The sequence below is a fragment of the Puma concolor genome, chromosome E1 (genome assembly GCF_028749965.1).
Source record: "Puma concolor isolate L17-30 chromosome E1, mPumCon1.1.hap2, whole genome shotgun sequence".
Lineage (NCBI taxonomy): Eukaryota > Metazoa > Chordata > Mammalia > Carnivora > Felidae > Puma > Puma concolor.
In genome coordinates, this window is record NC_141680.1 from 3,742,263 (window position 1) to 3,755,731 (window position 13,469).

General features: G+C 48.4%; 1 protein-coding gene across 2 annotated transcripts in view; it reads right to left on the bottom strand.

Moving 5' to 3' along the window:
- Window positions 1-304: 304 nt before the first annotated feature.
- PIK3R6 (phosphoinositide-3-kinase regulatory subunit 6) overlaps window positions 305-13,469 on the bottom strand; it is a 59,456-nt gene continuing 46,291 nt past the window's right edge. For both annotated transcript variants that reach the window (XM_086685990.1, XM_086685992.1), the window contains 2 exons: window positions 1,592-1,704; window positions 305-1,014 (listed from right to left, as the gene is read on the bottom strand). In XM_086685990.1, coding sequence (XP_086542116.1) covers window positions 861-1,014; window positions 1,592-1,704 — 267 coding nt within the window. In that variant the 3' untranslated portion in view covers window positions 305-860. The remainder of the gene's footprint in view (window positions 1,015-1,591; window positions 1,705-13,469) is intronic.

Consider the following 13,469-nt stretch of genomic DNA (forward strand, 5'->3'; position numbering starts at 1 on the left):
CTAGTCCTGACGGTGAAGAAACGGGTCTGTGTCACCGAACGTCCCTATGTTGCATCTGGATACACGTTTTAGAACTCAGGGTGCCTGGGTGGCTCCGTCGGTTAAGCGTCCGACTTCTGCTCAGGTCATGATCTTGTGGTTTGTCAGTTCGAGCCCCACATGGGGCTCTGTGCTGAGCTCAGAGCCCGGAGCCTGCTTGGGATTGTGTGTCACTCCCTCTCTGCTCCTCCCCCACTCATGCTCCCTCTCTCTAAAATATAAACAGTGAAAAGATTTTTTTTTTGAATCCAGATGTCGCTAGGTATTAGATAAAAGCAAAAATACTTTAGTGTGTTTATTGGAACTGACGATTTCCTCTCACCTGCCTGGGAATGCAGGACGAGGAGGTGGCTGGAAGGAAGAAAAGGAACAGACTCTCGGAAGGGAGAGGCTGCAATTATCTTTGCCTGCTTCCCATCCCCCACCCTCCCCCACAGGCCACAGGGCCCTGGCCGACACAGCATCTCTCACTGGGGGCGGTTTAAGGGCCGAGGGGGGATCTTGAGCCGCACAAGTGGGAATTGAAGATCAGTGGAGGCGTGGACATTTGTGCACGGAGCCGGGTCTTGCTTGCATGTGTGCAGCTTTGCTGGGACCTTCCTGGGGGGCCTGTGTGTGGGCCCTGCTCCATCACCTGCCACGGCCCAGTAAGCGCCCTATGCTCCGGTCACTTGCTGGCTCCTACTCACAGCCAGAAGCCACCCAGGGCAGCCAGGCCTCATTCTGGTGGCCGGCATGAGTGTTTGGAGGCTGGTGGGGTAGTGTATCCGTACTCTTGGGCCTGGGCTCTCAGACTCGGCGCTTCTGCTGCCCCTGCGGGCTCACTGGACGATGCCGGAGAACGTGTTGATGGGCATTAGAAGGGGCTTGGGCTTGGCTTTGGTCCCTTCCACCTCCTGCCCGTGTGAACCGAGCTGTGACGCCTCGGACTTGTGGGCCTCAGAACATGGCTCTGGGCAGGGAGAGACCTCGAATCTGTGGGTGGAGAGAGACCAGCTCAGGAGACCCATCTCTGGGGTCAAATCTTCCCTGGGGGGGTTTTGAAGGTAGACCCTCTATTATAGATTATACAGAGGAGGCCTCATGGAGAGAAGGAGGGAGTCAGGACAAGGAAAGAGCATCCTGGGCGGGGTGGGGGTGGGGTGGACACCGAGAGAGGAGGCGTGCCTGCGCAGTCACTCGGTGTATGCCTTCCTTACCCAAATACACCGCCCCAGGGGAAACCTCTAAGCAGCCCCAGGTTAACCTTTGTGGGAGGGACTGTGCCAACACAGGGGGTCAGATCTGTGGCCGCGGGCCGAGTGTATGTAGAGGAATCTCCGGAAACTTAAATGGCAGGGGCTGGCCAGAGTCAGCCATTCATTAGTTCTTCTCCCTGGATTCATAGGAAGTCACAGGGCAGTGGCCTAAGTCCATCCCACCAGGGACACCTGCCCGGCCACAGGGTCTGCCTGCGACAGGTGTCCCAGGCTAGAGGCAGGAGATAGGAGGGGCCGGCTGCCGCTCACGTGTGCCCCGTGGGGCATGCAGGGGTGGCGAGGCCCGGCCTCACCTGACCACGTCCTTGAACGTTCGCCGACTGTCCTTGTCCAGGAGCAGCGTCAGGAGCCTCTGGTCCTGGCTCTGGATCTGGATGTTGGCCGTCCGGAAGGTGTTTGTCACCATCTGCAAACAAAGAGAGCTCGTGTGAGCGTCACCTTCATGACAGATGGCCTTGCCAACACCTCCTACCCTCTCCGGTGTCTTTGTTCAGTGCACGGGGTCCCCAACTCTCTTCCTGCAAGTGACTTGGAGCAGTGACAGTATTCTGCAGAAACTGTGTCTGGGCTGCCCCGGCCCCCAGGTGTCTCGTTATTTCTGCAGTTGTCCTAAATTTCGACAACCTAGATCTTGCCAAGTTATCAAGGTACCTGAGACCTCCATAGAACGGGTGTGTATGTTACATGTGCAATTTTGGCGGGTGGGGGTGGGGGTGGGGAATATTTCAGGGATTTTAGGAGTCCTGACCGCTGTCCTCAGAGTTGACTTACATACGAAATGATTTCCCTGGGGCCGAGATAGAGGGTCTAGGAAGCGGCCACCTACCCTCATGACGCAGACCAGCCCTGTATCTGTTTGCACCATGGAACTGTCTAGGGACCAGGCACAGGTGGGAAGGCATCTATTCCCTGCACAGGAAACCTGGGGCAAAGGGCTTCCTGCCTTCTATGCTCCAGAGCCCTGCGTGGCTTCTCTAGAAAGTACCCAGGACCAAAGGAAAGCAGCCAGCAGGCTCTAATCCCCTGACCCGAGGGGCTGCCCGGAGGGAGGGGACCTCTCGGGAGAGGATTGGGAGCATCTTGCGTTCCAGGTGGGGCCTTCAGAGGGACTTTCCAGGTGGCTGGCCCACTCTACATGCAGACAGCAGCTTTGGGGGGCTTGTCCCCCCCCTCCAACATTCTGGACCTCTAGAGTTTATCTTGCTCAAGAACTCTCAACCCTGGAAATCACCTTTCCAAAACAAAATTAGAGATTCCTACTGACATGGTCTGGACTTGAGCCCAGGCACAGGCATCTTTAACAAACTCCCTTTTGCAGGCAGGATGGGGACCATGGAGCTAATCCAGCTTTTCCCTGTGTTAGAGCAGAGGTACAAGCAGCAGCCGAAACTGGGTGGAGGTGGGGGTGGGGGTGGGGAGTCAGGCACATCTGGGCATTTCGGCCGAACATTCGTCGGAGTGGGGGTAGGACACTGACCAGGATGCTAGTTGGACAACCATGAGCATTGGGATGTCATCCGTGACCTTCCAGAAGTATCTGGAGAGACTGCAGGGAGGCTAAATTCCTGCGTGGGCCGGGGGGTGGGGAAAGCCAGATGCATTACGATGGCTTAGGGGACCCCGCTTGAACTGACCCCAGCTGGTGAGGGAGAAGACTGAGGTCTGGAGGGATTGACCGTGACCTTCTGAAGCTTTCACAATAGTAGGCGTGGGAACCAGCTCCCTGACTCCCCACTCAGTGCTCTTTCTCTGCGTCAGGCTGTTCTAGGTATCTCCCAGCAGGATCTGGGCCTGCCTGACCTTGCCCCCCAGATAGCCAGCGGCGGTCTCCGGGCCTCCTTCCACCTGCCCGCCGTGCACACAGAGGCCTTCATTTCCCCCTTGTGGTCTGCGTGCCTCCCCACACCCGACCCTGCCTGGCTTTGGCCCTGTGACGACCACGGGGCTTTTGGATTTCATTCTATGGATGCGGCCCTGGAGGTCAGTTGAAAGGGCGAGACTCCGTATTTGCAAAAGGTCTCAGCCTCAGCTCGTTAGGGGCTGAGCAAAATGCTGCTATTCACGGTTCACTGTCAGGGGCTTCCTGCCTCCCATGCCCCCAAAGCCCCAATTCTACCATTCCTGCCTTATTTCCCACCGCTTTCCTCTATCAAACTTCCCAGCCAGCCCAATGAGTCTCGTTGTTGCCCCTTAAACTCACCAATCCAGCCACAGTGCCCTTGCCCTGCTGTTCTCCAAGCGGAGAACACCCTCACTCCAGCTCACCGCGAAGCTCCCCTACCACGCGGTGTTCGTCTAGCCGTTCGTGCAGAACACATAACTGACCGGCCTGGGTTCCAAGAGCAAAGCAAAGCACCTGGAGCTTCCTCCAGCAAATCAGTGCAGGGATAAAAGGAAACACGAAGGGGTGGTAAGTTTAGAGTCTCAAAAAGCCTACAGGCAGGTTGTTTCAAGAGGTCATGAGACATAGGAACTGTTAGGGGTGCCTGGGTGGCTCGGTCGGTTAAGTGTGGGACTTCCGATTTCAGCTCAGGTCATGATGTCACAGTTTGTGAGTCCAAACCCAGAGTGGGGCTCTGCACTGACAGCTCAGAGCCTGCTTGGGATTCTCTCTCTCTGTTCCTCCCTCGCCTGCTCTCTCTCAAAATAAGTAAAAAAAAAAAAAAAAAAAAAAAAAAAAAACAAAAAAACTTAAAGAAAAAGAAACCCTTGTAGGGAACGGACTTGGGAAGAGGAAATACAGGAGTGTAAACGGGGCCACCTTGCAGCCTACTTGAGGCTTAGGTACAGAGCTGTCCAATAGGAAGGAGGTGTCCCCTCAGCACACGTGACCTCTCAGCCAATCAGAGCTCTCCTACGGTAGACCTGTTGGCGCAGAGAAAATGCGCGCATGCGGGTTAGGGATGAGGTCCTGGAGAGGCGGGGACAGACTAGCGGGCTCAGCAGAGAGCACCTACCGGGGGGCCAGACAGCTCGCACTGAGTGCTGGGGAGGATGGGGAGGATCGAGACCAGGGCACTCACAGTCCATGGCTGTACAGCGATCATGCCCCTTACAGTGTTGCCCATGCCCCCATGGCTGTGACCCCAGGGCCGTGTGGGCGCACAGAGAGGGGCACCTAGCTTACCCAGGAGTGGGGGGGGGGGGGGGGGGGGAGGGAGGGGTGAGCGTCAGGGAGGGCCTCCTGGGGGAGAGGACCCCTGAGTTTCCTTTTGAAGGAGAAATACGAGCTATGGAAAGAGGACGGGGAAGAGAAAGGTAGGAACAGGTTTCGGACCAGGCACGGCGCACCAGCAGGACACAGAGGTGTGTCTGCAGGGACTTTCGCACGTGCTGTGTGGCAAAGGGTCCGCAGACACAGGCCGGAGTTGCTTATGGAGCCGAAGGGAGCCATGCTATGCAACACTGAAGAACTTTCCTGCCCTTCAGTCATACAGCCTGGGAAATGACAGAGGGGTTTTAAGCATAGGCAGGTCCGAGTTTTATTTTATTGATTTCTTTTAAGTTTATTTATCTTAGAGAGAGAGAGAGAGAGAGAGAGAGAGAGAGAGAGAATGAGCAGGGGAGGGGCAGAGAGAGAGGGAGGGAGAGCATCCCCAGCAGGCTCCGTGCTGTCAGCGCAGAGCCCCACTTGGGGCTTGAACTCACAACGGTGAGGCGATGATCGGAGCTAAAATCAAAGAGTTGGTCGCTTAACCAACGGAGCCACCCAGGTGCCCCTCGTTTAGAAATACCGCTCAGGCAGAGATGTGGAGGTGGGCTTAAGGAGCATTGCGGTGGCATCAGCGAGGAGGCTACTGTGTTTGTCCCGCAAAAGGGGATGGTGGAGGTCTGGACCGAGGGTGACCAAATCTGTCCTGGTGTGCCCGGGGCTCTCCGGGAGTTAGCACAGAAGGCCGCGCACCCCAGGAAGCAGTCCTGAGTCCCGGGCAAATTCACGTGGTTTGTCAACCTAAGTGGCTCCAAAGGAGGGAGATGAGGAGAAGGAGAAAGTTCGAGAAGTGTTAAGAGAGAAAACCAGCAGGACAGGGGAAAGCGAGGGAGACGAAGCATCTGAGAGGACTCCCAGAATCCTGGCAGAGGTGATGGGTTAATGACGGTACCATTAAATGAGAGGCCGGCCATAGCGGGGAGAAATGACATGAAAATCATTCTTAGCACATATACAGCTCTTTCTTGGTCCCACACTCTTCTGAGAACTTTACATGTGATAATCATTCCTTCCCCACAACAACTGGGTAAGGTCTATTTTATGTTATTATTATATTATCTACTCTTATTATTACCTATCTATTATAGTATCTATAATCTATTATCAATACTATTATTATCGTCCCCATTTACAGATGATGAGATTGAGACATAGGCAGCCTGATTAACTTGCCTGAAGTCACATAGCTGGTAAATGGCAGAACCGAGTTCCGCACCCAAGCAGCCTTGGTCCGGCTCTGGAGAGCTCTTAGCCAAAGTCCTGGCTTTTTTTTTTTTTTTTAATGTTTATTTATTTTTGACAGAGAGAGAGACAGAGCGTGACCGGGGGAGGTCAGAGAGAGAGGGAGACACAGAATCCGAAGCAGGTTCCAGGCTCTGAGCTGTTAGCACAGAGCCCGACGCGGGGCTTGAACTCATGGACCGCGAGGTCAAGACCTGAGCCAAAGTCGGATGCTCAACCAACTGAGCCACCGAGGCACCCCCTGGCTTTGGTTTTGAATATCTTGTGTTTGGGGAGCTGTGGGACATCCAGTTCATGCTGAGTTGAGTGTAGGGTCGGAAACTCAGGGCATGACTATCAGAACAGGAGATACAGATTTGGGAGTCCTTAACACATTGGACTCAGACCACACATGTGGGTTAGCTGGTCCAGGGAATGAGAAAAGAAGTGGGCCATGGATGGAAGTTGAGAACAGTAGCTATTTAAGAAACTGGTTTAGGAAAAAGAGCCCAGGGAAAGAGGCCAAAAAGTCACGGTCAGATATGTAGAACTTTGAGAAAGTGGTGTCTCCAAATTCACAGATTTAGGGAATTTAAAGACTCGGAGAACAGGGCATCAGTTCTGGTGGTGGAACTCATTGAAAATTGATCAAAGTGGGGGGCAACTGGGTGGCTCAGTTGGTTGAGCGCCCGACTCGTGGTTTCGGCTCAGGTTGTGATCGCAATGGTTCATGGGTTCCAGCCCCACGTTGAGCTCTGCGCTGATATGTGGAGTCTGCTTAGGATTCTCTCTCTCTCTGCCTCTCTCCTGCTCATGCTCTCTCTTTCTCTTTCTCTCCTCTCCAATAGATAAATTAAGTAATTAATTTAAATACTTGATCAAAGGAATAAAAACCTAGAAAAATTGCCTACAACAGTGTTGGAAGCCAGCTTTATTGGCATATCAACATATAAGTGGGACTTTAAATATATATTTTTTCAATTTAAAGGTAATCATGACAGAAAAAATAGCATATATAGCTTGCAAATTGTCAGAGGGGGAAAATAAGCTAACAGAGCTTAAGTCCCTCCCTCCCCCCAAACAGCAAAAGCATTACAAAAATCATAAAGCACAACATAAGACAGCAGAAAAAGATCAAATAGTGCGTAAAATTAGTGTTGATGGATTAAACTATAAATCGGTAAAAAGCACAGACTTTTAGACTGAGTCAGAACAAACTCCAACTGTATGCTATTTACAAGAGGCATATCTAAAATAAAATAAAAATGTTTTAAAAGTGAAGGATGGGGTGCCTGGATGGCTCAGTCCGTTAAGCATCCAGCTTTAGATTTTGGCTCAGGTCATGATCTCACGCATGGGTTCGAACCCCACATCAGGCTCTGTGCTGACAGTGTGGAAGTTGCTTGGGATCCTCTCTCTCCTTCTCTCTCTACCCCTCCTCTGCTCACTCTCTTGTGCTCTCAAAGTAAACAAGTAAACTTTAAAAATTTTTTTTAAATAAAGGGATGAGGATTTCTGATTTCAAAATGGCAGAGTGTATATTTTCTTGTTCCTTTCCTCTTATAATTTGCCCCAAAACAAGGAGCTGCAGAATGTCCATCGATGGATGAATGGATAAAGAAGATGTGGTATATACATACAATGGAATATTACTTGGTGATCAAAAAGAATGAAATCTTGCCATTTGCAACTACATGGATGTAACTAGAGGGTATTATGCTAAGTGAAATCAGTCAGTCAGAGAAAGACAAATATCATAGGACTTCACTCCTATTTTGCGATAAGACACAAAACAGATGAACATAAGGGAAGGGAAGCAAAAATAATATAAAAACAAGGAGGGGGACAAAACATAAGAGACTCTTACATACAGAGAACAAACTGAGGGTTGCTGGCAGAGTTGTGGGTGGGGGGATGGGCTAAATGGGGGAGGAGCATTAGGGAAGACACTTGTTGGGATGAGCACTGAATGTTATACATAGAGGGTGAATCACTGGATTCTACTTCTGAAATCATTATAGCACTACATGCTAACTAACTTGGATGTAAATTAAAAAACAAACAGGTGTGTTTTTCATGAAACTAGAAGACACCCAAAGCCCTAAAGCATGACATTTGAGGACAGAGGGAGGAAGGTCCAACACAAGGATCAAAACTCTGGAAAGCTTCTGAACGGGAGGCCGCATATCCCTCAGATAGTGGTGATGAGATAGAGCCCGAATAAAGGGAACGCACTGGAAGTTCTACAAGGAAGGGTTAGATAGTTTCAAGTGCCCACTTCCAGCCTGAGCAGCCAAGCAATGAAACTCTCCCCCTGCCACAGACACCACAGAAGATGGACCAGAGAGACTCTGGACTTGGGGACACCACAGTTGGAGGAGGACGGTATGAACACCATCCGTGTACTGTTGTCCAGGTAGATGGGCTACATGAATGTCTGCTCACTGAATGGTGAGACCCCTAATCCCCTTGCCTGGCCCAGCCCCAGAGTACAGACACCAGCAGGCCTACTCCCTTTAGCCCCCAAGGCAAGAGTCTGAAGGACCCTTTTCTGGGAAAACAAGACTGTCCTAACAATGAGACTTGAACATACTGACATTTGGGTTTCCCCAGGGAAAGGTCTATGGCCTTCGGAATGCCCACCATTGACTCAACTTTTTAGTACCTCAGTCTTTTTTCCCCCCAATCTTTTTTTTGAAGTTTATTTATTTATTTTTAGCAATCTCTACACCCAACGTGGGGCTTGAACTCAGGATCCAGAGATCAAGAGTTGTAGGGTCTTCTGACTGACCCAGCCAGGTTCCCCTAGTGCTCCACTCTTAAATTTGAACATCAGCCAAGGATCACCAGATTTTTGGAGACAGCATTTAATGTTAAAAAGAATACTAATAAAATGAAGAAAGAAAGAAGAGAGACCCAAACAAACAGAAGGAATTTACAGGAAATAAATACAATGTAGGGGGCAGAAGAAAATTTCAAATAAACCACAGTTAATTAATATCTTCAGAGAAAGCAGATACTGCATCGATGACACAAGAATCAAATAATATTAAAAAATGAATAACCAGAGGGGCGCCTGGCCGGCTCAGCTGGTAGAGAGTGCGAATCTTGATCTTAGGGTTGTGAGTTTGAGCCTGAGCCCCACGTTGGGTATAGAAATTACTTCAAAATAAAATCTTTAAAAAAAAAAGAAGAATCAGAAAACAAGAAAAAAATCTTGAAGTTTAAACATTCAGTAAGTGAGTTTGAAGAAAACTCTCAAAACCTGAAGAAAGAAAGAGAAGGATGGTGAGACAGAAAAGATTAGAAAATCAGAGTATCCCTCTAGATCTAACACCCAGCTCTCTGTAGTTCCAGAAAGAAATAACAAAGAAACAGAGGAAGGAAATAATTTTTAAAAACTACATTAGAAAATATGTTAGCACCAAAAGATGTGTCTCCAGATTTGATGATGTCTTTTTTTTTTAAATTTTTTTAATGTTTGTTTATTTTTGAGAGACAGAGAGAGACAGCATGAGCGGGGGAGGGGCAGAGAGAGAGAGGGAGACATAGAACATGAAGCAGGCCCAAGGCTCTGAGCTGCTAGCACAGAGCCTGACGCAGACGGGGCTCGAACTCACGAGCTGTGAGATCATGACCTGAGCCAAAGTCGGATGCTTAACCGACTGAGCCACCCAGGTGCCCCTAGATGATGTCTTTTAAAGATCCACAATAACGGGGCGCCTGGGTGGCTCAGTCGGTTGAGCGTCTGGCTTCAGCTCAGGTAATGATCTCACAGTTTATGAGTTCGAGCCCCGCACTGGGCTCTGTGCTGACAGCTCAGAGCCTGGAACCTGCTTCTGGTTCTGTGTCTCCCTCCCTCTCTGCTCCTCCCCCACTCATGCTCTGTCTCTCTCTTTCAAAAATAAATAAAAACATTAAAAAAAATTTAAAGATCCACAATAATGAATGAAAACGATTCCACCAAGGCATATGCTTGTGATATTCCAGAACCTTTTATGAAATGAAGCCTCAGAAGCTTCTAGAAAGGGAGAGAAAGGAACAGCACAAGAAGTTATCATATTTTTCAGCAGCAGTGCCAGAAACTAGAACATTCAGGTTTGAACAAACTGAGATCCCATTGACAAAATCAAAGCCATACTGGGAATGTGGACCAACCTTTCCTATTTTGGATAGATGAAGTAGACAAAAAAAATGTTTAATTGCAGATTAGAGTAATATGGTGTGTCTGACCTAATAATTATATGCCATATTTTGCATTCTGTAGACAAAAAAACACACGTGTCTCTCTTCAGTTATCACAGGATGTTTAAAAATTGATCATGGACCGGGCAGTGAGGCTAATGCCATAAATTCTAAAGTTGAAGTTGTGTGGGTCAGAGGCTTTGGTTGTCTCGGGGGAATTTAGTAATCTCAGGAATCAAGGGGCTTGGGTGTCAATAGCCATGGGTGCGGGGGACAACCATGGGCTCATATGAGGCAGGGATTGGGAACTGAGATCCACCCCCCTACCCCGCCCAAGGACTCTTGAACACTATGCTCTCAGCAAAACACTCTATTAGAAAAAAAAATTGCAGCCTGTGCTATGAATGAGGAGGACAAATATTCCCTGGGAATTCTTAGCCACAAGTCTGTCCTTAGGTGGATCTGGGGTCTGGGAATTTCTGAGCCAAGAAATTAACTCAAAATATGGGCTTCGGCTGATAATATCCCGGGGGCCCGTGGCTAAGGCAAATACAGAATTTCTCTAGAAGGTCGCGTTTTCCACCCAGATTTCCCACAGACAAAGCCCCAACAGATAGGAAACACACCTGGAAAACATACCTCCAGTTGAGGAAACATACAAAGAATTAAGCTGCCATGGGGTTCAGTGGACCCAGTAAACGCAGGGATTAAACTCCTGATAAGTACAGATAATGTAATTATATACATCAGACTATAAAGTGAAAATCTTTAAAATGAGCAAAGAAAAAAATAAATAAAATGAGCAAAGAAACATAAGAAGGAAAAAAAACTGTATTATTAAAGGAATAAGCGTGTCATTTTGATTCTTATTTTTTTAATGTTTATTTATTTTGAAAAAGAGGGTGGGAAAGGGTAAGGGCAGAGAGAGAGAGGGGGAGAGAGAGAGGATCTGTGCTAACAGCAGAGAGCCTGATGTGGGGCTTGACCCCACGAACTGTAAGATCATGACCTGAGCTGAAGTCAGACACTTAACTGACTGAGCCACCCAGACGCCCCCCCACCCACATATTTTAACATCTCTGAAATTAGGAACTATTTCGCAACCCAGGTGATAAGAAAGCCTTGCTTGTCCTTCAGGAAGCATTGTCTCCTTCTGAGCGGTGTGTACAATTATGGTCCCTCTTTAACTTGATGAAACAGAATGTTTGAAGAAGAATCAGGTGCCTTTAATGTGTGATCATAGCAGGGGCGGAAATCATCAAAGGAAAGTAACTGCTAGCTTTTGCTTCATCAAAATATAAATCTATTTTAGGTAAAAAAACAAAGAAACAAACCCATAACACCAAAAGGCAACCTTGAGAAAAAAATATTTCTTAAAACACGTGACAAGGGCGTTTGGTGGCTCAGTCAGTTAAGCACCCGACTCCTGTCCGCTCAGGTCATGACCTCATGGTTTGTGAGCTCGACCCCTGCATCAGGCTCTGCACCGTCAGCTTGGGATTCTCTCTCTCCTTCTCTCTGCCCCTCCCTTGCTCTCTCTCTCTCTCTCTCTCTCTCAAAATAAACATTTACAAAAATATGACATAAGGGATTAATATTCTCATATCATAAAATAGAGACCACAATAGTAACATCACATGAGAACATAAACAGAAAATACACAAATGAAGAAATAGAAATTATCACTGTGTAGAAGAAACTCTTCAACTAAATTGGTAGTCAAAGACACACAAATGGAAATAATGAAAATCCTGACAAATTTACAAGGAGGAAAAAATTAGTCCACGTGTTAATTGTGCAGCAAAATTGACCCTCTCAAACATCATGGAGGGCAATACATCAAAATATATCAAAAGTCCTAACATATGGATGCCATTTGACTGAGTGAGCTCACGTTTAGACATTTTTTTTTAAAAAGGTTTAACTGTGATTTTTAGTACCTATTTATCCCTATGCATGTTCCTTGCGGTATTGCTTACAATTATTATAATTATATAATAACTATATAATTATTGCTTATAATACGCAAACATGAGAACTCACCTAAATGTATTATAAGCAAATCAGTTAAATAACCACACGGACCTATATAGCCATCATAGGAGAAATATCGACCGTAACATATTTAGTGACATGAACAAGATCTCGCCCAGGCAGACTCACAAAGCCTTAGTATATTTTGGAATAGAAACGTCAAGTTTTGGGGCGCCTGGGTGGCGCAGTCGGTTAAGCGTCCGACTTCAGCCAGGTCACGATCTCGCGGTCCGTGAGTTCGAGCCCCGCGTCAGGCTCTGGGCTGATGGCTCAGAGCCTGGAGCCTGTTTCCGATTCTGTGTCTCCCTCTCTCTCTGCCCCTCCCCCGTTCATGCTCTGTCTCTCTCTGTCCCAAAAATAAATAAACGTTGAAAAAAAAAATTAAAAAAAAAAAAAAAGAAACGTCAAGTTTTTACTCCGTACTTTGATAGTATGTAGCAATCAATTAAGTTAAAGACATACAGAAAACAGGCTGGGTGCTTGCACCTCGAAATAGTAACAGTCATTCCTTCTAGAAAATGGGACTAGAAGTACATTTGCTTCTTTGTGGGGTGTTTTGTTTTTTGTTTGTTTGTTTTTTGCATTTCCCCCAAATCACTGAACTTTTCTTTACAGGTTAAAACATTACTTTTTTTTTTTTTTAAGTTTATTGATTTATTTTGAGAGAGAGAGAGAGAGCAAGCAGGGGAGAGGGTAGAGAGAGACAGAGAATCCCAAGCAGGCTCCCCACTGTCAGCACAGAGCCGGACGCGGGATCTCAAACCCTGAGATCAGGACCTGAGCCGAAGTCTGACGCTTCACGGACTGAGCCCCTCAGGCGCCCCTAAAACGTTATGTTTAAAGGGGAAGATAAACATTGAGGACCAGAAAGACAGCTTTGGTCTCAGCGACCACGGAGGCGACTTTGCCACAGTGGGGAGGGTGTTACCCAGATGATAGCGGGGAGGAGAGTTTTTGGCGGGAGACTGAAAACTAGGATGGAAAAGACCAGAGCACGTCTCCAGGCCACGAGGGAGGAGCGGTAGAGAAGGTCCACACTGGAGGAAAGGAACTAGCATAGATGAATAACGAATAAAAGCCCAGAAGACAGGCAAGAGAAGGGCGTTGGGGTACGAGGGCAGGGGTCTGCTCCCATGGACGCAGGATTTATTCCAGAAGCACTCAGCCACTGAGCATACGGCTGAGTAGCGACTTGATGCCTGGGAGCGGAGCGGGGCTGAGAACAGGGTTCAGGCGTAATCCTGGGATCCACAGCCCAGCTGAGTGGGGAAGTGAAGTCCAGAGAGGCCACGAGACGGGGGAGAGTGGGTGGGTGCTGGGTCTCTATCAGTAAGGGAGTCCAAATCAATAAGTATCAATCAGGGCAAAGGGCAGCGGTCGGGGCGATGAGGTTAAGGAGCCGGCTCGATGTGGTTCAAGGTTGGGCTGTTGCCGCTTAGGAGTCTGGATGCTGGGGAGCGCTCGGGAGGCCAGACCTGGGCCCGTCCTCGGTCCTTCAAGGGCCAGCGGTGGGGGGGGGG